The sequence below is a fragment of the Heteronotia binoei genome, chromosome 10, assembly GCF_032191835.1.
Source record: "Heteronotia binoei isolate CCM8104 ecotype False Entrance Well chromosome 10, APGP_CSIRO_Hbin_v1, whole genome shotgun sequence".
Lineage (NCBI taxonomy): Eukaryota > Metazoa > Chordata > Lepidosauria > Squamata > Gekkonidae > Heteronotia > Heteronotia binoei.
Window position 1 is genome coordinate 48,915,938 of NC_083232.1, and position 26,130 is coordinate 48,942,067.

Sequence of the window (26,130 nt, forward strand, 5' to 3'; positions counted from 1 at the left end):
AAATCAGTTCAAATATATGGATAAACCACTTCCATATGCATACATGTGTTCTGAACCTTTGCGCCAACAATTCTTGATTCCCATGAATTATATGAGAGTGGATTTTCTTAGCTTGGCTGGAATGTCCATCTTTTCCTCTCCTTGCAGCATTCTCCATGGGTGTGGTTATAAATCTCCACAGGATCTCTTTGTTGCCTTCTGCTCAACTCTGCCAGCCAAGTATTCTTTTCTCCCTTTGAAATGGCACTTTCCTTTTTATCTTTTCAGATGCTCTCAGGGTGATTCAGACAACAATTATGTGGGCTGGTTTTCTGTTGATGGTTATCTTTATTATGTCAACTCATCCCGTGTGGCACAGGCCCGCATCTTCATTTAGTGCACCATGGAAAACTGAGTATTTACAGTTATTGGAAGACCAGTTCACACATTCACCAAATTGCCAGTTTACAATATGAAATGTGGCTGCAACCCAACTTCAGGCTTTCTTGGCTGAGACAGATTATGTAGACCTATTTCATTTCAGTTTTGGAGCTGATTTTTGCCACAACCATTTTAACCAAGAAAGACGGGGAAAATTGTTGATACCTGATCTGCTCTGTTTGAGATAGGCGTCTGAGAGCACAGCACTGCTGTTTTGACCAGCTAGCATCAAAAGCTGGTTCTATGGGAACCAGTTTCTTGGTTCCTTAGTATTTATGCACTGGGGACTTGGAGTACAATATCACCACCATGATACAGTCTGGGAACTACCCATATGGAAGCAACTTAAGGGGAACTACCCCTACATGAAAGCAACCTAAAGCTCAACATAAATTCAACCAATTTCAGTTAATCTCTCAATGAGGAGTCCAATGGATTGAAGACCTTACAGCTTTATCAGCATTTCAATATATGGTATATAGGCAACAACTGCATATGGCAGTATTTTTAGATATTTTTAATAGATGCTTATCTGTAGAATTGCCTCCATTGTTATATATTTTCTATTTCTTTTTTTGTTTGGGGGATTTTTTTTTAATAAAAAAAATTAAATGGACTGAGACTTCCAGTTTAGAAAAAAGACCAAGGGGACATAATAGAAATTATAAAATTATGCACAAAGAGAAAATGAATAGATTTTTTTTTATTGCTCCGTCATATTAAAACTTGGGGGACCCAGGGGGACCCTGTTGGGAAATAGGTTCAGAGTAGACAAAAAGAAATACTTTATTGAATGAGCAATGAAATGATGGAATTCACTGCCAGCAGACTCAGTGAATGTGTCCACATGCATAGATAACTTTAAAAGGGTTTAGACATATTCATGGATGAGATGTCCATCAATGGCTACTAATCATGCTGTGCAAAGGGAACCTCTATACACAGAAGCACAAACTTCTGAATGCTGTTGCTAGGAGGCAGCATCAGGGGCATTGGACTCAATGCACCATTTAAAAAAATTATTATTATTGGTCAATCAGAGCAACAAGTTGGCTACTGAATAAAAAAGGATACTGGAGTAGACAGATTACTGGTCTCATCTTGGAAGCTCTATTTATTTTCTTCTCCTTCTGAAGGAAAGACTGCAGGAACTAAACCTGTGCATAAGTGCCGAATGCCAGACATGCAGAGAAATGGAGATGTACAAACCCCAATACTTTTTCTGTATAGGAGACTACAGGATTGGTTTAACACATTAAGCAGCTTTGTTATCTGGCAGCATGATGGAATGTTCAAGTGCGTTAGAACCAAGGTTAACTTATGTCATGAGGAGGCCGACAGATAGCAACTTCACTTTCTTGGCATAATATCTTGTGTTTTGAGCATGTATATTTGTACCACCACATACTAGTCCAGGTTCAGCAAGCTGCACAGAGATTGTTCAAAGAGGCCCACACTTGTATTCACTGTAAGCTACTAGTAAAAACGATTCTTTTTTTTTAAGCCCCCAAAGTACTGTAATGAATCATTCCTCAAACTCCTTTCACCTTGCAGGCATTTATTTCAAAGAATACATTTGTATATTTTGAACTTTATACCAAATGTGGATTTTTAGGAGGAACTTCTTGGATGGCATTAAGCAAGTTACTGTCAGTCATAGCTCCTTGCCCTGGGGATGAAGCCAGTCCTGTGTAATGTTTATCTACTCTTTCTATAGCATCAAAGGATAGATTATGAGAATGATTACCTTTGCTTGGCTACATTATTTTCGAGGAAGCATGGGAAGATATTTCCTGCTTTGGGCTCACAAACATTTTACTTTGAGTTTGGTAAACAAGCAAAGGAGTTGATTAGAAATCCAAACCACCACCTTTCAGAAATCAGCTGCCAGATTTATTAATCTACCTGGGAAAATGTGGAATAAAAACAGAACTTGAAATAAACTCTTTAAGATACAGTTTCAAAAGGGCTAATCAATTCCATAAAACAATTTATCACTTTTTCGGGGAATTCATTCAATGGTGGATGAATTGTTTATTTTTGTTCAGTGAATAACTACCTTATACAATATATATATATTTAAAACATTAGACATTTGAATCAGTCTTAGGCCCTCCCCCATCAAGTAAGCCAACACCATTCACCAAATATACATCTGTTCCTGACAAGAAACACTCTACTCTGATATTGACAAAATCAAAAGCTGTCACAGAACTTTCCATTGAAGTGGGCCACTCACTGGCGCTCTGTTTTAATGAAAAAGTATAGCTATATAGATAAGGTTTTTTTTCATGAATAGGGAAGGGCCATGGCTCATTGGCAGAGCATCTGTTTGGCATGCAGAAGGTCCCAGGTTTCAGTTCCTGGCATCTCAAGCTAAAACAACCACACAGTAGGTCTGCCTGAGACCTTGGAGAGCTGCCGCCAGTCTGAGTAGACAATACTGAGATGGATCAAAAGGTGTGATTCAGTAGAAAGCAGCTTCATGTATATATTCATGCTCTTCTCCTCTTTCTCAAATCTGTGGGTGGGTGGGTTATATTTTCTTCCTTCAGGGAACTCCTCCACATTAAAATGGCTGCCTAGAATCCTGTGTTCTGCAGATGATTCTGAGACATAGTCTTGGGAGTGTATTCTGTTCACACACTAAGACTTGAAGTCACTCTGTGTGAAATGGAAAGTGCATCTGAGAACTTTGTGGCTGTGCACTGTAAGATTTTTTTAAAGGAAAGCTTATCACCTGTTATTCTCAATTACAATCCCATGGCTTGCTTCTAAGCAGCTGTAGAGTTCCCTGGAATGCCATCCGAAGCCACTGGTGTATACCAATGGCATTTGTATTTTGTTCATGTATTAGCCAACTGAGAACCAGTGCTATACGAAGGGCCTTAGCATTGGGACTTATGGAGGGGTATAGCATGCCCTGGAGTTTCACACATGCACATTTGTTTTCTGCTTCTAGGTGTTTTAGAATGCATACCCAGTGTGCTTTTTCCAATAGCTGTGGTTTGTAGTGGCTAACATTTGTTAGTTTGAAATGAATTGCATAATAAATCATTTATAGCTTTACTGGTTTCCTGACTGACACTGAGTGCAAAGTAAATCACTACCTCAAGGCATCTCTGATATCATGTCATTTACAATGAAACATTATTTCTCTGGCTAATGATTATGGAGTTGACTCCCTTCCCCCTTCTTCCAGTTGTTAGCACTGGAGGACAAAGTGATGAGGAGTCACTTTTTAAAATAACCACTGGACAGCTCAAACCTCATTCCCCCCCCCCCCCTTTCGTTTTCAGACTAGAAACTCAGAGTTTTGGAAAAGGTGCTCATAAATATTTAAAACTTTTTTTCTCTCTTTTAATTTTATATGTAGAATAAGGGGTGTGTCTTGTTTTCCAACATTACCCTTTTTCAAAATTAAAAAAATAAAAAACATTAAAAATAAAAAAGACCCCTGTAAATCATCTTTCAACCATATCTGATCACATTTACATTTAGCGTCTAAAACAAAATTGATTGATAGCATCAGTGCCAGCACTACAACATCATACACCATCTTCATTGTATTCTTTGACGGTTCATATAAGTCTCTGCTCCACTGAAAGTTATAAAAGATTCCACAGAGCTCCTCTTAGCAAGCTGACGCTTACCGTTTCATTTCTCATCACGCATAAAAGCTGCTTATAGCACAGCTGTGGCATAAGCTATTTTGTTTCTAAGCAATAAATGGTTCAAGTCATCTATTTTGTCCTGAAATGCTATCTGTAGTTACAGCATTGCTTATAAATGGGCATAGTAAATTCAGCAAAGAGAATATTACAGAAAAAAGACAGCAGCAGAAGCATTAGCATTATCTACGTATGTATATATGTTATCAACATAACACAGCAGTAAAAGGCTTAAATGCATATTAATGGGTACCATGTCTAAAAATTACTAAAGTACCTATTTAGTGTATTGGATATTTTGCTCAAGGAGTGCTTGCTGTGGTCTAAACAGCAAAATGAGATATGTGACCTAGTACAGTTAATTCCTATTGATTAAATAACTTATGTATGTATCAAAGTAAATGGAGGGGATGCTATTAAGTCTTCTCTTCTGTGATCACAATCCTATATTTAATGTTGAGATGATATCCATAATGGTCCAGCACATGTAATTACTACACTCAGATAGATCTTGAAAGGTCTAAAAAGATCAGATGTGCTGTACTTGCATAGCAAGATGGCACCAGATACAAGAAGCTAAGCTATAACTCTGCAATTTGCAGTTTTAAGTCACGAATTGTGCTCTTCAGTCAACAGTGAATGCCTTCCTTAATGACTCATTAAAGAACACAAGGCAGCATAAAAGACGTGTAGACACCCAAAAGAACCAAGTGAGGGCAAATAAAGATTAAGGAGGTTACTTTAAAAAGAAAAACCACTCACACATACAGAAAGGCTTTGAGGTGCTAGCTTCCATAGAATCCTGCAACATAAGTCATTGGTTGTCCTTCTAAAACAAGGAATATAGTGTACCAAAAGCAAAAAAAAAAAAAAGAATAGTGTCCATGACAGATAATTCTTCCAAAAGTGTACAAATGGTTATTTAACATATCTAGAATTAACTGTACTATGGATACCCAGAGAACATGTACAATATTTTTAAGCCAATATGAAACAAAAACAGACATGATACAGCTTCATTGTACTTAAAACCTGTATGTTCCCTTCCCAATCTTAAGGAGAAAAAAGGAAAACAAACAAACAAAAAAAGTAGACCCACCCTTTCCCTCCTGTTACACAGAGTAAATTGTTAAACCCCAATCCTCCCAATTCAGATAAAGTGCACTGTCCACGGCAGACCATAGGAGTAATGCAACAGGAAAAGCCCCTTATAGTACTACTTTATTCTCTCTTAAAATTTTTGTGTTTCTTTTCTTTTTTTACAAAACCAACTGAAGGGGAGTCAGCTTTCCTCCTGGTCTCATGAAAGAGGAAAAGCTCAGGAGAAGGGGGGCAGGAGTATTTTCAGTGTCACCACAGTTAATATACATAGCCTTCATTATAAGGGTGGGTATTACAGCAGCCCCCCTCTTGCATGTAGACCATGCTCTCGTCAAAATGAGACAGAGGCACCGTGTCCTCTTCGTTGATATGGCGCTCCATGTCAGTCTTCAGCAAGGGGCGCTGGTTGTCTGGAAAGGCCATGGAGAAGAGGGCTTCTGGATCACAAACAAACTTGTACACGTATCTCTCTCCGGCGACCTTGGAGAAGGTGGGGAAACAAATAAATAGTTCATAAGAGGCAGATATGGAATTTCATCTGTCTTCCCACACCCAAAAGAGAGAGCTACTCGCGGGGACTGTACTGGAAACAATGGACAAGCAAAAGGAATCGTTTAGGAACATTCAATTGATTCTACTATTAAAACATTTGAGTTTTGTCAACTTGTCAGAATTGAAGCAAATGTGCACCAACCTGACCCCATGGCTCTCCACACAATCTCTGCTACGCATGGGATTTCAAAGTGACCAACAGAGCATTATCATTATTAACTATCATCTTTCAGGACGAGCTGAGTACTGTCTGAATGCTTATCATCTTGTTTTGATCAGACTGTAATTCTGTTTTTATATGTCATTTTATTTTAACTTGCTTAAATTGTCTGTTTTAATGCTTAATCTTATTTTGTATTATTGATGTGACCCGCCCTGAGACCACTTATAGGGGAAGGCAGGATAAAAATTGAATCTATTAAATAAATAAATACAAGGGAGTATGGCTACTGTGGAATAGAAGTGGTCTAGGATTTTTTGCACAGTTCTCTGCACAGATAATGTGCCACGTATTACTATAATGAAGGTTGTTTGTTTATTCACAGCCTAAGCCAGCATTTAAAACAGTAAAATCATACAAAATTAAAACTGAATGACCATAAAATGTACATAAAAAGGCATAAAATACTGTTGTAAAGCTACAAATATAACGGAACATGGCAGTTACAGCAAACAGACTGGCAAAGATGTTTAGCCATTTCCTGACTGAATTATTAGAGTTTTCCTTATTCTTGTGGCAAGCCAGCCAAATTTTGCTAATTTGTATGTAACCTCAGGGTTCTTATCATCAAGAAGATTCTTAAGGAGCTGCAGTTTTTGACCACTGGTAAGAGGTATGGCCGTGGAAAATGGAAGCACTTCTTGATGATCATTATAAGCCTCACAGTCAAATAGGACATGAACTAAAGTTTCAATACCATCATTGCAGCAGAGACATAATCGTTCTTGGAACGGAACTTTTTTGTATCTCCCCTCCACCACCGCTGAAAGGCAAACGTCCCACCTCATAAGAGTAAACGTTCCCCTATATTCATTATTTGTTAAGTGGTATAGGTAGGGCATCGGGTTACTATAATGAAGAAACAGCCCAATTTCTTGAAGAGAAAATTAGAGTCAGTTTGCTCTTTCTCCATCTTTAGGAACTGGATCACTTGATTGATGCAGTGCCTTAATTCTCTAGTGAAAAAACAGTGGAGGACAGAAAGTCGCTCTCTGTCTTTTTCTCTATAGTTTATCCTTATTTAATGGTGGATGGATAACTTTGTTAGAGGTTCAGATGGGCATAAACAACCATCTGAGAAACATGGCTAGAGGCTTTCTGAACCCCACCAGTTTATTCTGCCTGGCTCCAACAGAGTATTTAGAATTCTTGACAAAACCTGTCTTACAGAGAGGTTTTTAGTTTTAAAGAGGTTTGAGTTTAGCTTTATGACCAGTACAGAGAAAGTTTAATAAATGAATACAGCAAGTCAGAGTTCACTGTTTAAATATACATAAAACAGAAGACACAAATCCAGTCCAGTTGTGCAATTTCATAATTTCCATGTATGTAACAATCAAATTCTGCATGCGAATCCATGGATTCTGTACTAATAGGGGAAAACCCCCCTAAATCATAAACAATAAACATGTAGAGCACCTGCCTCTATTGGTAACACACCTGTTGGACCAAGGTAATCTGCAACTGCAACAGAAGGTTTTATAGATTAACATGTAACATTCCAGTGAGACATCATGGCCACCTTAACTGCTCACCTTTTGCATGATGCCCTTCTCATAGTAATAGCGAAGTGAACGGCTAAGTTTATCATAGTTCATAGCTGGCCTGTTTTTCTGAATCCCCCAGCGACGTGCCACCTGTCACAGGAAGAGATTAATGTTGATTTGTTGAAACAAACAGAGGTTGTGGTGATTTGTTAAAAGTGTTTAACAAGTAGGTTTTCTCATCATCTGTATTTTTAATAGGAAAAGGTCAAACACAAAAAAACCCCACAGGTTTTCTTAATCCATATTTTTTCTGCTGAAACATGGGATTTATTCCACTTTTTCTAATCCCTCCAACTCCAGCTTTCCACTTTGCTTTTTATAGAAATCCCCTCAAAACTCAAATTTAAACTGGTACACGTACAAAAGATTCTTTTTCGGCTTGTTTTTGCCACCACTTGTTATTTATAAGAAAGGGAGAAGTAACTACCAGAAAAAGATGATAATAGAGTCTAGAAAAAAAAGGGGGGGAGAAGCGAGCAAGAGGAAGGTTTTGAAAGGAAAAGAATAAGGCAACATCACTGCAAAGGGGAAGTTATTTACAGGCAAAGGAAGAAACAAGGAAATAACAGTAATGCTAAATATGGCAACTGGTTGGCGTGAGTTCAATATTGAATTCTTGAGCCAATTAGGAGCTAAGCCCAAATGTACTCTAATACTCAGGCCTAGAGAATAGGACTCAATATTGGTCCTGTCATCAACACTTCCTGCTGTAGTGGCCCTTTCCCTTTGCCATTTACACCCACTAGGGAAGACTAGTGCAAAGGGCTCCACTATTTCAAGCTCATTCCAGACTTAATCACCCCTAAGAATTGTCATTTCCCAGGATTTCCGAGTCATTAATTTGCCCATTACATATCCCCAGGGTTTTTTCACTGCCGGAGCCCACAAAAGCAGAGCTCCACCTAAGCATTGCATATCTCAGATAGTCTAACTTCTGTGAGGCTACTGCAACAATGTCTTCTGTAATAAAGAGGCCATCATCCCTTTTTATTGTCACTGTCACCCCCTAACAAGTTTTGGAGAAAACAAAGAGGTTGGGAGAAGGGGGTTCAGAGGTGCACTTGGACCTCTTGTTCCCATCGATGCCATTAGAGGCCTGAATTCTGGAAGAATTGGAAATTTCTGTGTCTTTGGAGAAATCATTTTAGCAAAGCACATTTCAAAACAAGATGAGGGACAGGCTTGCCCATAACATGTGTTCATGTAGTTTCATGCCTCAGTGAATTGTGCATATCTGAAAACCACATAAAAGGCTGTTTGTGTTAGGATCCAAATAGCATGTGATGCTGAGGATCCCTGTCTGGATCCAGTGGCCTACAAATTAGCATCAGAAAGAACTTTTGGGGGGGGAGGGGGATGGAAAAAGCATATAGCTTGGGACTGTGGTGTTGGAGGTCTCTTTTTCCTCGCACTATTATATAATAAAAATTGCCCCTCTAGGTTACTTTTAACCTCAGAAAAGACACACATACAATATGGGTACCTTCCTTTTCTCTCACATGAGCTTAAAGCCGTTTGGGGTGGGGGTGATCATGGAAAAGGAGAGGTGGGAGGATGAGTAAATAAATTCCACATAATTGTCCTAGTCATATTAAGGGCCTCCCTCTACAGCTATTATATGAGAAGAAAAAAAGGATCAGGGGATTTGCTTATAGAGCACCAGGATCATGCATAGCTTGACCCCAAAGCAAGAAATTATCTGTACAAACGAACAAAGGATTCTCTGATCTCAGTAATCTTTCCAATTTTTGAGGACATATCACACTTATCATGTAAACCACATGTCCAATTTACTCTGTTTTCATGTTTCATCCTTTATGCTTTATTGAGCATGTGTGCTCCCAAGACTTGGTCCAAGCCCCACAAGAAGGACATTTTCTGAAATATCTGAACCAGGCCATAGTCAGCAGAGCGGAGCCTTCAAAAACTAAGCTCCTTAATCCCACTAACTGTTGTTTGGATAGACAAAAAATGTTTGAAAATATACCACTTTTCCAGAACAATGAAGCATGTATAGGTAGTTTATTGCAAATGCCAGGCTTACCTCTTCTGGTTCAATAAGTTTGAATTCCATGCCTCGGCCAGTCCAGGCAATGAAGTGAGAGTTTGATGGATCATCAAGAAGAGCTACCAAAAACTGCCACAGCTGGAGGGAGCCCCGCCGCTGATATGTTGGACCCTCACGGAACATTCCTGGCTCCTGCTTAATATCTCCTATATGAAATAAAACACAACTTTAAGGGGAAGAGTTCATTTGGTTCAAGTAGATACCTGGATGAAACAGGATACATGGCATCCAGTCCCACCACAGATTACTTGTCAGGAAATGGCTAAATTCAGACTCTCTTTTTTGTCCCAATCCTGTGATCTATGCAAAACTTATTTGCAACCATTATGCAAGACCTACTTCCAAAAGAACACTCCCCCCTAAAAACCCAACTTGGATATTTGAGGAGCTTCTTTTGTATACAATACTTTGCACAATCCTTCATTTGGAAATGTAATGGATGCTTTATATATCTGCAAAACTATATTGACTGAAACGCCCTTAGCATGCAAATTCTTCTAAGAGAAATCTGACAGAGTATTTGGCTAGGATTTAAGCAATATGAGCTTTATACATGGGTATGCAAATCCTGCGGATAGACGAGTTCCTCTTGGTCTTGCATATAAAATGGGCTCACCTTTAAAGTGGTTGAACTGTGCATTAGCAATTCTTCTAAAAAACACAATATCAATGGCAAAGGCAAAAAAAATCTTTAAAAATTATAATTAGGTTGTTCTTGCCAAAGCCAACAAAATACAAGTGTTTAGCACAAGACAGTTAAGATAATCTTGCTGAGAAGTTTGCAGAGCTGTCAATTGAAGAGCTCGGGGGATGGGATTATTTTTTTTCTTCAGCTAATGATGCTTGCAATTCTTTATTTTCTAGCAAAAATACATCATACTTTACTTTCTGCTTCAACTCAAAGCAGAGGATCTCTACTGAAAGTCTTGGACTACACAGAACAAACTTTATGTTAAATCTGATCCTCACCACCCAAACAAGCATAAAAAGGCATTTGAAAAACACCTTACACATTTCTGTTAATATTCATTCTGAGCCAATATGACCATTTTAAGTCTTTCCAATTAAACTTTCCTCTTTCAATTAGATTTTTAGTTTTTGAGACACTTAACCACAGAGACAAACACTACTGAAAGCCAGATTCTGGAAGTGAGAACAGCTACTCAATGTTCAACTTATCAGGTCAGCCTTTTGCTATACCCTTGACATCATTGCACTGAAGCCTTAAAAAGAAAAAGGAGAGGTTCACATGGCTTGATCTGAGCAACCTTTAATGTCCTGAACTCAGACAACAACAGATGAGATTGTAAATGCAAGAAGGCAGTGAGATAAACAGAACCAACATTATGAGCTTTGGGGAAATTCTTGGAAAGGGCAAAGGTTGTAGTGAGAGGTTGACAGAGTTAATCCTGAGAAAACTAGTAAATGCTGAGCTCATTCTCAATTGAGTTAAGCTTGCTTATCCATTGCGACAGCCATTTACACTTGCTACATTTTACTATACTACACAAGATCTTCCCAATACACAAAATCATTATGTTGATTGAAGGGAAACAACACAGCTTCTGTGCTGAAGATGAAAATATGTTCATTGCTTCTTCCAGCAAAATGGCAATTAGGCATATTGGAAGGATCACATGTAGGGCATTCTCTTAATACACATGGTAAAACATAATGATTAAAAGAGCTTAATTCAAAGGAACACAGATATTTAAATTCCCCCTGCTCACTTAAGATGAAGGAGCAAAGACTACCAATGATTCCAAAGACAATAATGTGTTTAATGTATTTAACTTATTATTTTTAATTTTTACTTCTTTTCAGGCAAAAATTGGTTCCCAAATAGGATTACCAGGTCCCCTCACTACTGCAACAGGGAGATTCGGGGGGCATTCTGCAAGTGGGTGGGATGTCACATGCGATGTCCCCAATGCTATGATGTCACCTGAAAGTGACATAATTGTGTTGGTGATGCTACGTGTAATGCTCTGGGTTTTGGGCAAACTTCTATGGTTTTTTGCTCAAAACTGTAGAATTTGCCCAAAAATCAGTGTTGTTGCATGATCTCCCCAGCACATTGATGTTACCCCTAAGTGTGACCTGTAAGATGCTTTGGGGGTGGGGTTGCCAGTCCTAAAGTCCAGCACAGGTTCCCCTGCTTTTGGGGGGTTTGATCTGCCACCCCTCAAAAGCAGGGGAACCCGCGCTGGACTGTGGTGCTGGCAACCCCACCCCAAAGCATCTTACAGCAATTTAAAACTAGCACAGATATAAGTATAAAATTTAAATGTCATTTTAAAAGTGCTCAGAGAAGGGGGTAGCTTCACTGAGATATAGTCTAAGCAAAATGGTTGGTAACCCTGGTTGGTTGTTGTTCTTCCTATTTGTTTATAAAACTTTTATTATCTTTTAAAGAGTCTAACTATTAGGAAAATAATGATTTTACTTCATGAACATACAGGAAAGGCCAAAGCATGTTCTCACTGCTAAATGGGAAGTTTGCCAGAGAAACTAAAGAAAAGAAAACTAAGACTCGGGGGTCAGGCACACCAGGAAAAAAAGCAAGCCAAGATGCTAAATAAAACCACAGTTAGCATATGTTCAGCTCCCAGGGCACCAGACTGACTTTCAGAAAAGTCATCTTAGTGTGAATGTGGCAGCCCTAAAATTGCTGAAGTTAGCCAAATCAAATCTAAGGTGGATGGGAGGACAAAATCTTTAAAATTGTACCCAAATGTCTTACCAGATTGCTCAAACTGACTCAGACACAGCATTCAGAAGAAAGCACACCAATTCCCAATGAATGTTTTAGACTATATATATTTTCATCCTTCCAAGCTGTGAGTAAACACTGTTTGAACATTAATGAACTTGAAGAACAGAAAATAGTGGGATGGACCCCCTCTGTGTATCTTTATGTGACAGAAAAACCTTTGCAACAAGACAACTTTGCAACAAAGAAGAAAGGCAGATAAAGTGAGGACTTCACACATGTGCTTTATCTGCATCACAAGCCTAGCTCTGTAAAAAGACAGATATGCATACTGAAGAATCAAACATTGTTTCAGTTATAAATACTGGACCTTTCTATTGTTACTTTCTCCTTTTCTTAAGGCTGGGTAAAAGTTAGCAAAGTACCCTGTAACTGGATGGCTAAGAAGGGTGAAGACTTCCAGTTCCTCCCCATCCTTGAGAGACTTGCACAAATGGAGATGATTTCCTGCTCCCCCACAGCAAACCAGACAAGGGGATGGGCATCATCCTGATCCTCACATTTTCCACATATTTGAAAGGAAGGAGTACAGCCTTTTTTCGTCACTGGTTCCCATCCAGGAAGTTCTTTCTTAACTTTCCCTTGTTGGAAGAAAAAAAAATCTATGGGATGGGTAGATATGGCTAAGCCTGATACACGATGAACCAACGTTTCTTCACTATTATGCACTTCTGTCTTTTTGGCTGCAAAGCAGGAAAGAACCCGGTCAAGTCCTCTTTTTCATTTTAACTATTTTTCTGTAAGGTATTTATAGCTCCATACTTTCATGAAAGTTGCACTAAATTATCATTTTAACCAATTAGGTGTTTATTTTGTCATCCACCCACTCCCAACTTAGAAAGTTCTGCGGTTAATGCCTCATGGAGTACTAGTGGCTGCAACAACAACAACAACAAAAATCACTACATTATCTGTTCTTCCCACAAAATACATAGTGGATTCATATCTAGTAATGAGAAGAACAAAGTCCAGTTTAGAGGAAATTTAACACTAGTCAGTCATCTTCCCAAACTCCTTTTTAAAAAGACAGTAACTGATATATTCAACCCTGCAGGTATCAGCTTCATTAAACAAAGTAATACAATATTTAATAAAGCATAACCTTTGCCAAACACACAGAAACCCCTGAATAGCTCTATTGCCCTCGTATTCCATAATTCATCTCTTTGTGGAGGAAATAAAAAGACAAGAGTTTGCATTAGTCATCAGTAAATCCAGAATAGCTGCTTTCTGTTCTGCTTCGTTAATTACAGGATCAGCTTTCAATAAATCTCTAACAACAAGCTCTATGTGATCATCACAGCAATGGAAATCTATTACTTCTCAGAACAGCTAGAACTGCAGCACTTTATCTTGTCTCTGGGTACAGAATCTTTGGCTTGCAAAAATAGACTGAAAAGCAGAATTTGGTTTCAGAAGGCAAAGGTCAGTCTTTGGTTAGACATACTGCAAATGGTCCATTAAACAGACCTGAATTGGAATGCTAACCTTTTTTTAAAAAAATAAAACCATGTAAAAATAAAACCCTTTATCTATTTCCCTTTATAACTTAGCATGTAAGAGAAAGAAAAAACCCAAACACTGTGTAGATAAGAGTTAATGGCTCTCCTTCAAGTGTTGTTTGTGTTTTTAATTGGATTATTTTACAAGTTTAACTGTATCTTTGTTTTTGTTTTGTTTTTTTAATGTTCACTACCTTATGGACTCAGATCAGGTAGAAAGATAGCATTAAAATGTTTTAAAGAAATGAATATAAATAAATAAAAACATACCATCAAACTTCTCTGGAACAACACAGGTATCATCATAAAACTGCCTTGGTCCCTTTTCATACATACAACCTATAATTTTAAAAGAGATGGATTTATTTAACCACATGATTTTGAAAAAGAGGAGAAGCAACTTAGGGCAGACTGCCTGCTAAACCTGAGCTATGTCCATATGTTGGACTGGTCATTTTCTTCCAAACAAAGCTATTAATGTAAGTTTTTGCAGCAGCAAAAAATGCCAGACTTTGGCGGGGGGGGGGGGGAGCAGTATTTTTAAATAGTTCTTTTGTTATTTAATTTAGTGTACAGGACTGGTGAACTGGAGAACAGTGATTTACAGGCAGAAATGGAATCCCTGAATGCATCGGCAGAACTTCCAAATAATTAATTTGTGATGCTTTGCCATTATCAGAATAGAATTAAGTGGAGAAGCATGCAAGAAATGAGAGAGCTGGCAGATGCCCAAGGGCTTCAGAGTTACAAAAACAACAAATCCCCCCCTTCCCCAAGTTCACATGCTTGTCCCACCAAGGAACATAACTGGGTAGTCAGAAGCAGATCACTATGGTATGTGCATTTCCACTCAGCACATACTCTGTACCATACCCTACCTAGAAAGCATAGATATAACTGTGTCCCCTCCCCAAATTCATACTTCTGATTCCGAGCTCTGGAAAGACCACAACCCTTTACAACAATGCTGTTTAGCTTCAGGTCTAGATGTAATTTCTCAAAGCCCAGAAATGTGTTCTTGGGAAAAATCACAAGAAAATCCATGTAACTGTTTCGTAACAACACATCGTTTTATCTTGGAAGAAACACCTGTCCCCAAGAATGTCTCCCATAGTTCCCATGTGTCCTTTCTTTAAAGAAATTTAAAAAATATTTATACACCGCTTTTGTCCCTATTGGGGCATACTGTATTACTGTTTAGAGGTTTATGTTTTTATATATATTTCAGTATGGGCATGTAGCACACAAAGGGATATCCTTAGCGGAAGGTCCATTCATGTACTTGTGCCATATACTTCCTTTCACTTTTTGAGAATACTCACACTACGCTGCTAAAGGCTGGCACAGGTCAAAGCATTACCAGCAGTGTGCTGAGTTCTCGCATGTGCACACTCTCGTAGAGTGTCTGCTTTGGCAGCTACTTATTCTGTACTGAACATTTTACCAAACCTTCCTGATGGGCATCCCAAGCAGCATGGAGACATACTCACTGTCCCTCCACCCTCACTGTAGCCTTCTGTGCTCTCCAAGTGGATTCCTGGAACAATGTGAGGTTCTACAGAGGGAAGGGGCAATTAGCAAAAAATGCCCTTCCTTTCTCAGCAGACAGAAATCCTGTTGACAGAGCTGCTGTTACACAAATGGATTAGCAGTTTAGGATCCACACCAAACTGTTTAGGATTTGTTGTTTTTGTAACTCTGAAGCCCTTGGGCATCTGCCAGCTCTCTCATTTCTTGCATGCTTCTCCACTTAATTCTATTCTGATAATGGCAAAGCATCACAAACTTATGTCATTGCCTGCCCTTTTTATAACTAAGGCTTGGTTTATAGATGTTGAAGAAAGAAGTGGTAGACTGGACTGCACCACTTTGGACTGCAGGAAAGACATTCCAGTTTGGATCCTCCTCTGTACAGAAGAGTCCATGTATGTAGAAGAACAAGACTGAACAGTGCTAGTATCCAATTTTCAGGGAGTTTTTAAAGAGAGAATTCCAAAAAAATGAACAGCCATGATCTTCCACCTGCAGTCTGAAGTGATGTAGCTCATTATATCAATTTATTTCCCCCTGCATTCTCCTGTGTGTTCAAATCAGGACTTTGCAAGTGCTAGAGTTCTAAAAAGCAGCACTACATTTATCTTTGTATTGCCTCAATACTAGTTTCAGTCTTTAGGAAGAGAAAAAATAAAGACAGAAACACAGAGACACTTAACTTCTGTCCTGTTTTGGTGAGCCAGGAAGCCTTCTTGCCTCATGTAAATGGAATGGCAGCTAGGCACTTCTGGAAAGAGAAGACCATGTTAGAGTGGTTTGGAATTTCATAGACTAACAGCAAAGCAGGCTGAAGACGAAACAGTAGCAGACAAAGAAACAAGGTAGGGACTACCTGTCAACACAGAGAATACCATTTTGAAGATAACAAAAAAGGGGGGGGGAAATGTCACCAATAGCAATTTTGTCTAACACAGACCACTAAAACAAAACCTTTGCTCCCATATTAGCTAAGAACATTTAGAAGAACAAGTAAAGCAACTAAAGCTTGTTTGTTTAAAGTGGTGCACAGTCCATTTTATATAATCATAATACTTTCTGGAGCCCACTAAATGGAAACTTGAATGACACTGTGCATACTTGTGCAGGACAGTAGTTATGTTAAAGTGAAAAAACAAAATATGCCATAGAAATCAAATGACCAAGAAGATATTCGGAAGAGTAGATATTTCTATTGAATCATGCTAGGATACAAAGGGGATAGATCTATCTATCTATAAAACCCTCAGCAGATGAGCAAGAAAAAAATCTAATAAATTAGAAGGGGAACATGTGCCATTCAATCATAGTGTGCCTTTCTGCAATGGGCAATCAATGCATACATTATACTTTAGAACAAAACCAGAATGCTTGTGTGTGTGTGGAATAGTACTTCTCCAAAGAGAGCTGTTCATGCTCCATGTGAACAGGATAGTGGAAATACACACACCCATAATATTGTTTCATGTTCACATTTTAGTTGTCCAAAATTATTGTAGTTAAAATGGTATTGGTTGTTTAAATATCCAACAACCACTACATGCTTTAATTAAATACATGGAAATATTTTATTATCTTAGTTTCCCTCCTAATTGCTAATACAGAGGATACAAGATAGTCCTTGCTTTTGAATCTTAGGCTGGTTCAATACGTCATCACAATGAGCTTGTCAATAAAATCCAGAAGAATCTCAACACAAACTTTTTTAAAGATATCAGAAGGAACACAGTTTCTTCAAGATTCTCAGAATGCAATCCTGAATTTTTACTGTTCACTGGCTAGTGATGAGCATCAAGGACTTGAAAGGAGAAGAAAATGAGATTTTACATTGAATTCACCAAGCAAAGTGCAGGCACAGATAGCAAGAGTTCATCAATTTGTAATCTCATTCAACATACCTTTTATTGTTCCTTTGCACTATGAAGTATATTGGTCACCTTGGACCTATACTATTTCAACGCTTATAAAAATCTTAATTTAAAAAAGTCACAGGACTTGGCAGTACTATATGTGATGCTTGACAGTGGGCTACCACCAAAGCTTTCAGTGCTATGTCAAGTTCTTTCCTCAATGCTCATAATGTTCAAGAAGAAGATCTAGCAGTATTGTTGTAACATTATGCCATTGTGTTTTCCACACCACAACTCTAGATCATTGACTACTGCCAACAGCAGCAGAGGTACATTTGCTTGATTATTATGGGGGAGGAAGAGAACTTGCTGAGTAGCATTTCTAGTTTTGTTCTAAGATCTACAGCTCTTCAGATAGCTTTGATCTTATGTACAAAATTAATTGAATTTTCAAGTAAGCAAGCAGGAAAAGAGAGAGTGAAACAGGAGAATGTTAAGAGCATCATTTCACCCCTATATCATTGCTTATGTTCATGTCTTAGCTTACGTATATACATTCAGTTTTGGTCATTTTAAAGTACTGGGGAAAACCTACTAGAATGTAAAATAAGAAATAATAAAAAGAACTGAACTGGACAGATCAAGGTGAATGCCTGCTTCCATTAGAAGCAAAAACTATTAGCTTACAAGATGGGCACTTTGACATTCACTTTTATATTTTTATTCATTCAAAAATACAGAATTGCTATGTTATCTGCCCCAAACGATTCTCCTCACAACTCGAGTTCTTTCTCCTCAGGTACAGACTGAACCCATCCTCTTTGAACCTTTCTACTGCACCTTTTCTCTGCCACAAGTCTATACTCCTGTCTATTTAGTACATTTTCCTCCCACACTTCCTACAAGGAGCTCAGACAGTGTTATCTCCCCTCCACCATATTACCCTCATAATAACCCTGTGAGGTAGGTTAAGCTGAGAGACTATGAGTGGACCAAGGTTACTCAGCAAGCTCAATGGCAGAGTAGGAATTCAAATTCAGGTTATGCACATCTAGTCCACACCAAGCTGGTTCTCTTTGCATCCTTATAATGTTCTCTTTTCTGCCTCTGTGGCTCTACAGTTCATTCTTTCTTCCACCTGTTGTGCCTTGCTTTCTCGCCACAATTTTTCCTGTATCACCATTCTCTCTTTTTTTCCTCCAGTGTTTTTTAAGAACATAAGAACATAAGAGAAGCCATGTTGGATCAGGCCAATGGCCCATCCAGTCCAACACTCTGTGTCACACAGTGGCCCCCCCCAATTTTTTTTTAAATATATATACACACACACACACTGTGGCTAATAGCCACTGATGGACCTCTGCTCCATATTTTTATCTAAACCCCTCTTGAAGGTAGCCATGCTTGTGGCCACCACCACCTCCTGTGGCAGTGAATTCCACATGTTAATAATCCTTTGGGTGAAGAAGTACTTCCTTTTATCCGTTTTAACCTGTCTGCTCAGCAATTTCATTGAATGCCCACAAGTTCTTGTATTGTGAGAAAGGGAGAAAAGTACCTCTTTCCCGACTTTCTCCATCCCATGCATTATCTTGTAAACCTCTATCATGTCACCCCGCAGTCAACGTTTCTCCAAGCTAAAGAGTCCCAAGCGTTTTAACCTTTCTTCATAGGGAAAGTGTTCCAGCCCTTTAATCATTCTAATTGCCCTTTTCTGGACTTTCTCCAATGCTATAATATCCTTTTTGAGGTGTGGCGACCAGAACTGCACACAGTACTCCAAATGAGACCGCACCATCGATTTATACAGGGGCATTATGATACTGGCTGATTTGTTTTCAATTCCCTTCCTAATAATTCCCAGCATGGCGTTGGCCTTTTTTATTGCAAATGCACACTGTCTTGACATTTTCAGTGAGTTATCTACCACGACCCCAAGATTTTTCTCTTGGTCAGTCTCTGCCAGTTCACACCCCATCAACTTGTATTTGTAGCTGGGATTCTTGGCCCTAATGTGCATTACTTTGCACTTGGCCACACTGAACTGCATCTGCCACGTTGACACCCACTCATCCAGCCTCAACAGGTCCCTTTGGAGTTCCTCACAATCCTCTCTGGTTCTCACTACCCTGAACAATTTAGTGTTATCCGCAAACTTGGCCACTTCACTGCTCACTCCCAACTCTATTAATGCCCCCTTCTCTCTGGCTCTTTTTCATTGAGCTCAGTGCTAACAACATACAAGGTTTTCACTCTCCCAGAAGCTCATGTGCAGAGAGAGACTGCAATGTGGGCTCTGCACCATGCTGGATGACTGCAGAGAAGAAACACTGGCAACCAATCTTACCACACACCTCTGAATCCAAAGGAAGGATGCAGAATAGGGGTGTCAACAAAAAATTGGTATTTTGGGGGGTTCAGGTTTATTGAACCCCCCCAAAATCAATATTTCCCAAAATTCCTGAATCCCAATATTGGTATGGTATTGAGATTCAAGAAATATTTGAGATTGCTGAATTTTTTCAGCTCCATTATAGCCTATGGAGGCCATTATAGTCATTGGTCTCCATAGGCTATAATGGAGAATCAATCTGAGGTAATCTGGGGTTGGGGGGGGCTGTTTTTTGAAGCACCAAATTTGCAACATAGCTGCTAATGCTTCTCCTTTCAAAAAAACAAAACCAAGTTTCAAAAAGATTGGACCAGGAAGTCCAATTCCATGGCGCCCAGAAGAAGGTGCCCCCATCCTCTATTGTTTCTTATGGAGGGGGAGTAGGCATTTTATAGGGACATGGCCCCTTTTGGAGAATCAACCTGGAGAACGGTTCAGATTTTAAAAAAATTAAAGATGCTGAATTTTAGAAGTTTGTAAGCAAATCTCTTCATTCTGAAAGTACAAAACTAGTGTTTGTATATGTAAAACATATTTGATATCTCCTTCTTATATTTTGTCAAGTCACAGAAGTATAACTGCACTTCTGAGAAAAGCCTAGAAAAACACGATTTTGCCACTTCCCCAGCATAAAGGGCACATGGATAGGAATGGGCATGAACTGGGAATATGTGGTTCAGTTCATGGCAAGCGAGGTTTGTGAACCATGGACCATCATGAGTTTTTTGGTACTAGACAAACTAGTTCAGTTTACGAAGTTTGTGATGTGGTAGAACACCCTCGCCCCCCCCCCCCGGCATACTACAGAAACTACACTTGCAGGAGACCTCTCCTCTACCTACCCTCCAAATTTGGTGAGGACTGGATTTATGAGGTCCAAGTTACAACCCCATTAAGAAGGTCCTCCATTCAGGGATTAATGCCAAACCAGAGAATCTCAATCAAAACTGAAAGTGGGGGCATTTTTGCAAGCCCAGAACAACCAGTGTAATGTGCCCAGCAGAACCAGTGCTACTCTAGCACTGCAAATCCAACAGAGCTACAGTCAAGCCAGGAAAGTGCTTTTGGGAAAAATATGAGCCACAGTTTCAAAAGTGTACAAAATGAACCCCCTGCAAACTACACACAAACAACGTACACAAAACCTCACCCTGTCACCCACTCACTCTACAGTGTCTCCAAATTGGGGATGGATTACATTTCTGGGATTCCAGTTATAGACCACCCCCCACACACACAAAAAAGGGTCTCCCCAGTGCTCTTTCTGGAAAGGACAGCTGCACTTACAGGAGTCTATGGAATAACTCAGGAACAAGCCAGTGACACCAAACCTACAGGGAAACTTCACCTGGGCAGACCCCACCATTCAGACCCCACCAAAAGCAAGGCAAGCATCCCCCCCTATGCTCATAGTCTCCAAAGGCAGCTTCTGAAGGCCAGAAAGGCAGACATCTCCAGAGCTTCAACAGAGGATTCTCGAAGTTACTCCATGACAGCTTGGTGGGCACCACAACTCCACCAGACCAGTGGAAACCAGAGTTTTCCATTTAAAGTGATTACTGATTCCAGTCATGACAGAAAGGTAGAAATTTTTCTCCTGCTCCCAATACTAGAACTAAAGGGATCAGTGATGCTGATGAGGAGTAGGTTCAGGACAGACAAATATGTAATATTACTTTACACGAAGAGTGATTAAAATGTGAAATTCACTGCCATCTATAAAACGGGATTAGATAGATTCATGGAATCTTGTCAATGATTGTCAATGGCTACTATTATTTATTTATTATGTTTTATTTATAACCCAACCCTCCCCAAGGATGGGCTCAGGGTGGGTAACAAACTTACAAACAAAAAATCATACAACATTAAAATGTTAGATAAAATTAAAATAATAGGATGGCAACATAGAAACATCCTATACGTGGCCCCATAACTGACCTAAAACACAGATGTTAGCCACGGTGGCTGAGGGGAACTGGGGTGGGCACTCAGAAGGCTGAGTATAACAAATGTAAAAATATAACAAAGTATTTATTACAAAGTGTAACAATTAACAAAAATAAGATACACAGAAATGCTAAAATCCAACCTATAATGATTGCACATCAACTGAACATGAGTCACATAACAGAATATCTCATAAAAAGTCTGAATATAATTCTGAGCCAATCCACAAAGAAGACAGTGTCTCTCTTAGACGTTTGTCTCTGGTCAAATATCCATCATCTCCATGTGTGCTAGTGTCTGAATCCCCCAGCCAGAAGGCAACATCAGGGGAAGGTTTTGGCCTCTAGGCCCTGTTGATCATCATCCAGAGGAACTGGCTGGCCATTGTGTGAACCAGGATGCTGTACTAGATGGACTATTAGGCTGATCCACCAGGGCTCTTCTTACATTCTCTGCTAAGGAACTGGAGTGCTATTGGTTAATTTATTATTATCAGAATGGGTCAAACTCTAATCAAATTGTAGAAACATTTCCAAAGTGATTATTCAATCAAATGACTAACATAGTTAATTAGGAGCCATAAACATTGCTCTGAAGTTCATCAAAGTAATGACTTGCCCAGAAAAAAAAAATATTGCCAATTAAATTGCCTGCTGCTTTCATTTCTACCTTATCTAATAAAAAGGCCAACCAATGAAATTTAACATTGCAAATTTAAATTGTGCTAAATGCTTGACTAAAGTCTAGAAATATTTAACAAGCTGAACTGAAATTACATCTTGAAGCGGGTGATAAATATCAGCAACTATATATTTTCTTCAAGTTTCAAGATGCCCATTAAAAACCAAACACCATATAGCCAAGCTTAGGTATGAATCTATATCATAAAGAGAGGCATGACTTCAAAGGCTCCACTGTATGCACTGCTCATGCCTTTTTACCCATCTCTTAAATCCATTTCTTCAGGGCAGACTGGATGAGCTGCCACTATCCAAGCATTAATAGGTTAATATTCCAAGGTAGAGAAGCCCCATGGAAAACCCCTCCCTTCATGGCACAAATGAGCTATAACCAACTGCAAATGACCACTAGATAAAAGCCAATGAGTTCTATTAAAAATGGCAAGTGGGCACAAAATGCTGTTTTAAATATCTAGGGGGCAAAAGAGTACAGGCTGACAAAGCACTTTTACCACAGCAAAGAGAAGAGGGAAGGAGGGGGAAGGGAAACTGGAGGAAAAAATGGCACAGAGGTGAAGAACAAGCAAGCAAAATAACTGCAGAAATCCCAACCCATCTTTCCCAATATCCCCTATATTCTAGACTTAGATCAGTTCTACAGTCCTGACAACCACAAGCCCAGTGGGTGAACGCATCCCACAAGAAACACCATGTACCTCATGTGTGACCCCCAAAAGAAGAAAAACCAGGACTTCTTTCATACATGTTGGTACAGAGGCCACCTCCTGGAGGAGACCGAGACTAAGTTCAAGGTCTGACAGAGTTCAGCCAACACAAAACCTGATCATGACTAATTTCTTATTGGTGTTATAGCACCTTTTCATACCAGGGATATTATCTTGTGGTAAGGCAAGCAAACATACCAATTTAGGGAACAGCTGTTTGAGCAGTTTAGAGCAGGGGTAGGGAACGTTGGCTCTCCAGATGTTTTTTGCCTACAACTCCCATCAGCCCCAGCCATTGGCCATGCTGGCTGGGGCTGATGGGAGTTGTAGGCAAAAAACATCTGGAGAGCCAACGTTCCCTACCCCTGGTTTAGAGGATAGGTAGGAGGATGCAGGATTTTGATGCATAACTCAGTGAGCCTTCCTGCCTGGAGGGACCTAATCTTGCCCTCTGCCTGAACCATTAAATCCAAATGTTCAAGGCATTAATTAAAAACAAAAAAGAACTATTCTTACTGTTATAGATGAAGGAAACTGGTCCGGAGAGCAAACAGCACATTCAGGGCGCAGAATTACAGACAACACCCATTCCTAAAATGTCTTTAGTGGAGCAGTTGTGGTATACAGCTTTTGCTTTAACTGCAAATTGCTAAAGCTAGATGCAAAAATTAGACAGAATGAAATATATGTCTCATGCTAGGCAGAGCTGAACCACAGCAGCCTTCCAGGTCATAAACTTGTAAGTTTGAGAGGCAATCTTGCATTTAGGGAACATATAAAAACTGGAGATACAGCAAATCAGTTATAACAGCAGCAAGTCCTGACAAGTTTTTTTTAAAAAAAACCTGGTGTGTTGAAACAGACTGGGACTCTCTATAGCTACACTAAATGACTCTGATCTCCCTCTCGTTAGAGTCAATATGGTATAATGGTTGTAATAGGACTGAGGAGACACTAGTTCAGGTTCCTAATCTGCTGTGAAACTTATGGGTATCCTTGGGACTGTTCTATCACCAAGCATAATATACCTCAGGGAGCGTGAGCATAAAACAGTAAGGGGGGGGGGGGGAGAGACCATGCATGCCACTTGGAGCTTCTTATAGGAAGAGTAGGATTTTTAAAAGCAGTAAATAAGCCAGAATGTAAAAACATGCTGAGTCATTGCTGCACAAAAATCCAGTCCAAATAACATCCTATCTATAAGGGCCAGAAAGATCAAACCCATGGAAGATTGCCAGCAAGGTTCAACCTTTATTGCTGTTTGTCCTTAGAACTGGACAAGGAACAGGCTGCAACTCTTTTGCACCAGTCTTTCCAAACAATGCTTCCAAACAAGATGTTCTTATAAATGGAGAGTTCTATTTCTATCTCTCACAATAATGATAAGCCCTTCACACTGTATCACTATTTATATGGACAAGAGGTGTTATACTAAAGAACGATGCAATTTAGGGTACTAATCCCCTTAGTACCAACATTAATCTCAAAAAAAAAACTTCAAAGGGAAAATCTATAGGATTTATTTTATCATTGAAACAGTTTATTGACTCTAATTTGTACAACCTATTAACTGGAAAACTGGCTTGGTAGCTTTTTGTACAGACAATTTGCCTACTGTATCAATGGCTGCTATTTTGCCCACTGTTTTTGCACAGTTTGCCTCTTTGATTCCTTTACTCCAAAGATCTCCAAAGCACATACATACCTCCCTCATAAGTAGTGAATATCCCATTTATTTTATAAATAATCTCTGTGTTCACAAAAAATGCACCAAGTAAAGTATCCTACCACCAGAAAAGGAATACAACTAACTAAATGCAAAAGCAGTATTGTTAGCAGTCAGACCCCTCCTCCCACAGAGGGGCAATTAGAGAAAGGCATAAACACCCTTCAAACAAATATCACCTCAAAAATCATAAATATAAGACACTATCTGGTCCATAATGGATGTCAGTCAAAGACAAGCCTAGGAAAAAATATTTTTGAAGGTGAGTCAGAAGCAGCTAACTAACAACCCTCTCCACACCCTGAGGAGATACATAATTAGGAACAACAGGGTCTCCCAAAAAGTATTACCTCACATTGGATTAATTCCAACAATGCCAGTCTCACTTCCCCCTTACTCATTTACCCAATTTAGCAACACTGAACACTATTCACCAAAACTGATAGTTTTCCCATCTGGTACTTGATGAATCATCAAAAACCATTTACCCCTATAAGTTCACCTCAGAAAAGCCCATCAAGCCATTGATTTGAAGGCAAATGTGTCAGACTGCCACAGGGAGCATTTTGCTCTATAATTGCAATCATGGTATGTCATAGTGTGTGTATTCTCAGAGACATATATACATCCCCACTTGCATGTGGGTCCTCTCCTCTTCTCCATGAAATGCTGGTGATTTCACTGTCTCCATGGACCTCAGTCTTCTAGTAAATATCATCCCTTCAAAATCACTTTCTTTCTCTCCTCCCTTTATTTTCTCTTAGCTAGCTTGTATGTGTTTTAGTGTCTTTGTATGTTTTGCTCTTTTATACTTTTTCTTAGTAAACTTGTTCCAATTTAGCATTTGACGGGTTTATTTTGAGTCTCCTCTAAGTGAAAATCCTGGTGGAGATCCCAGTTACCCACCTCTCACTCTGTCTCTGATTAACCTAATTCCCTCCACTAATTAGAAGACTGCCAATTTGGGTAATATTAGCATTCTTTAAATGATGTGAAACTGTGGCAGGTGTTAATTAAGGATCCAAATAAAATTGGCAATTGATTGGTAAAAGATTAAGATCAAACTGATTAGGTCAAGAGAAGCAGATAAGCTTTTTTGCAGGGCAATGTAAAAGCTACTTCAGTAGTGTGAAATATGACTGTTGTGTTGCGTAAGGTTGGCCTTGCTTGGAAAGTCACAAAGAAACCCAGGAAATGCGAGTGTGGTTAGCTAGCTAGCAAACTGATGTTACGATATGCAGCTTGATGAAATAGGAGTATATGTATTGCACCCCGGGAGAAAATTCCTGGAGAAAATCCCAAAGATGCTGTTTTCTGAACCAGAAAGATGTGGTTTAGCTTGTCTCATGACTGCAAATAATGCTGCCATGTAATGCCATGTATGGAAAGTACCTAAAAGGACCAACTGTGTCCCGCCTGTGTC

General features: G+C 39.2%; 1 protein-coding gene across 3 annotated transcripts in view; it reads right to left on the reverse strand.

Moving 5' to 3' along the window:
- Positions 1–2,291: 2,291 nt before the first annotated feature.
- ETV1 (ETS variant transcription factor 1) overlaps positions 2,292–26,130 on the reverse strand; it is a 90,956-nt gene continuing 67,117 nt past the window's right edge. For all 3 annotated transcript variants that reach the window (XM_060248586.1, XM_060248584.1, XM_060248583.1), the window contains 5 exons: positions 16,061–16,135; positions 14,125–14,193; positions 9,556–9,725; positions 7,500–7,601; positions 2,292–5,672 (listed from right to left, as the gene is read on the reverse strand). In XM_060248586.1, coding sequence (XP_060104569.1) covers positions 5,451–5,672; positions 7,500–7,601; positions 9,556–9,725; positions 14,125–14,193; positions 16,061–16,135 — 638 coding nt within the window. In that variant the 3' untranslated portion in view covers positions 2,292–5,450. The remainder of the gene's footprint in view (positions 5,673–7,499; positions 7,602–9,555; positions 9,726–14,124; positions 14,194–16,060; positions 16,136–26,130) is intronic.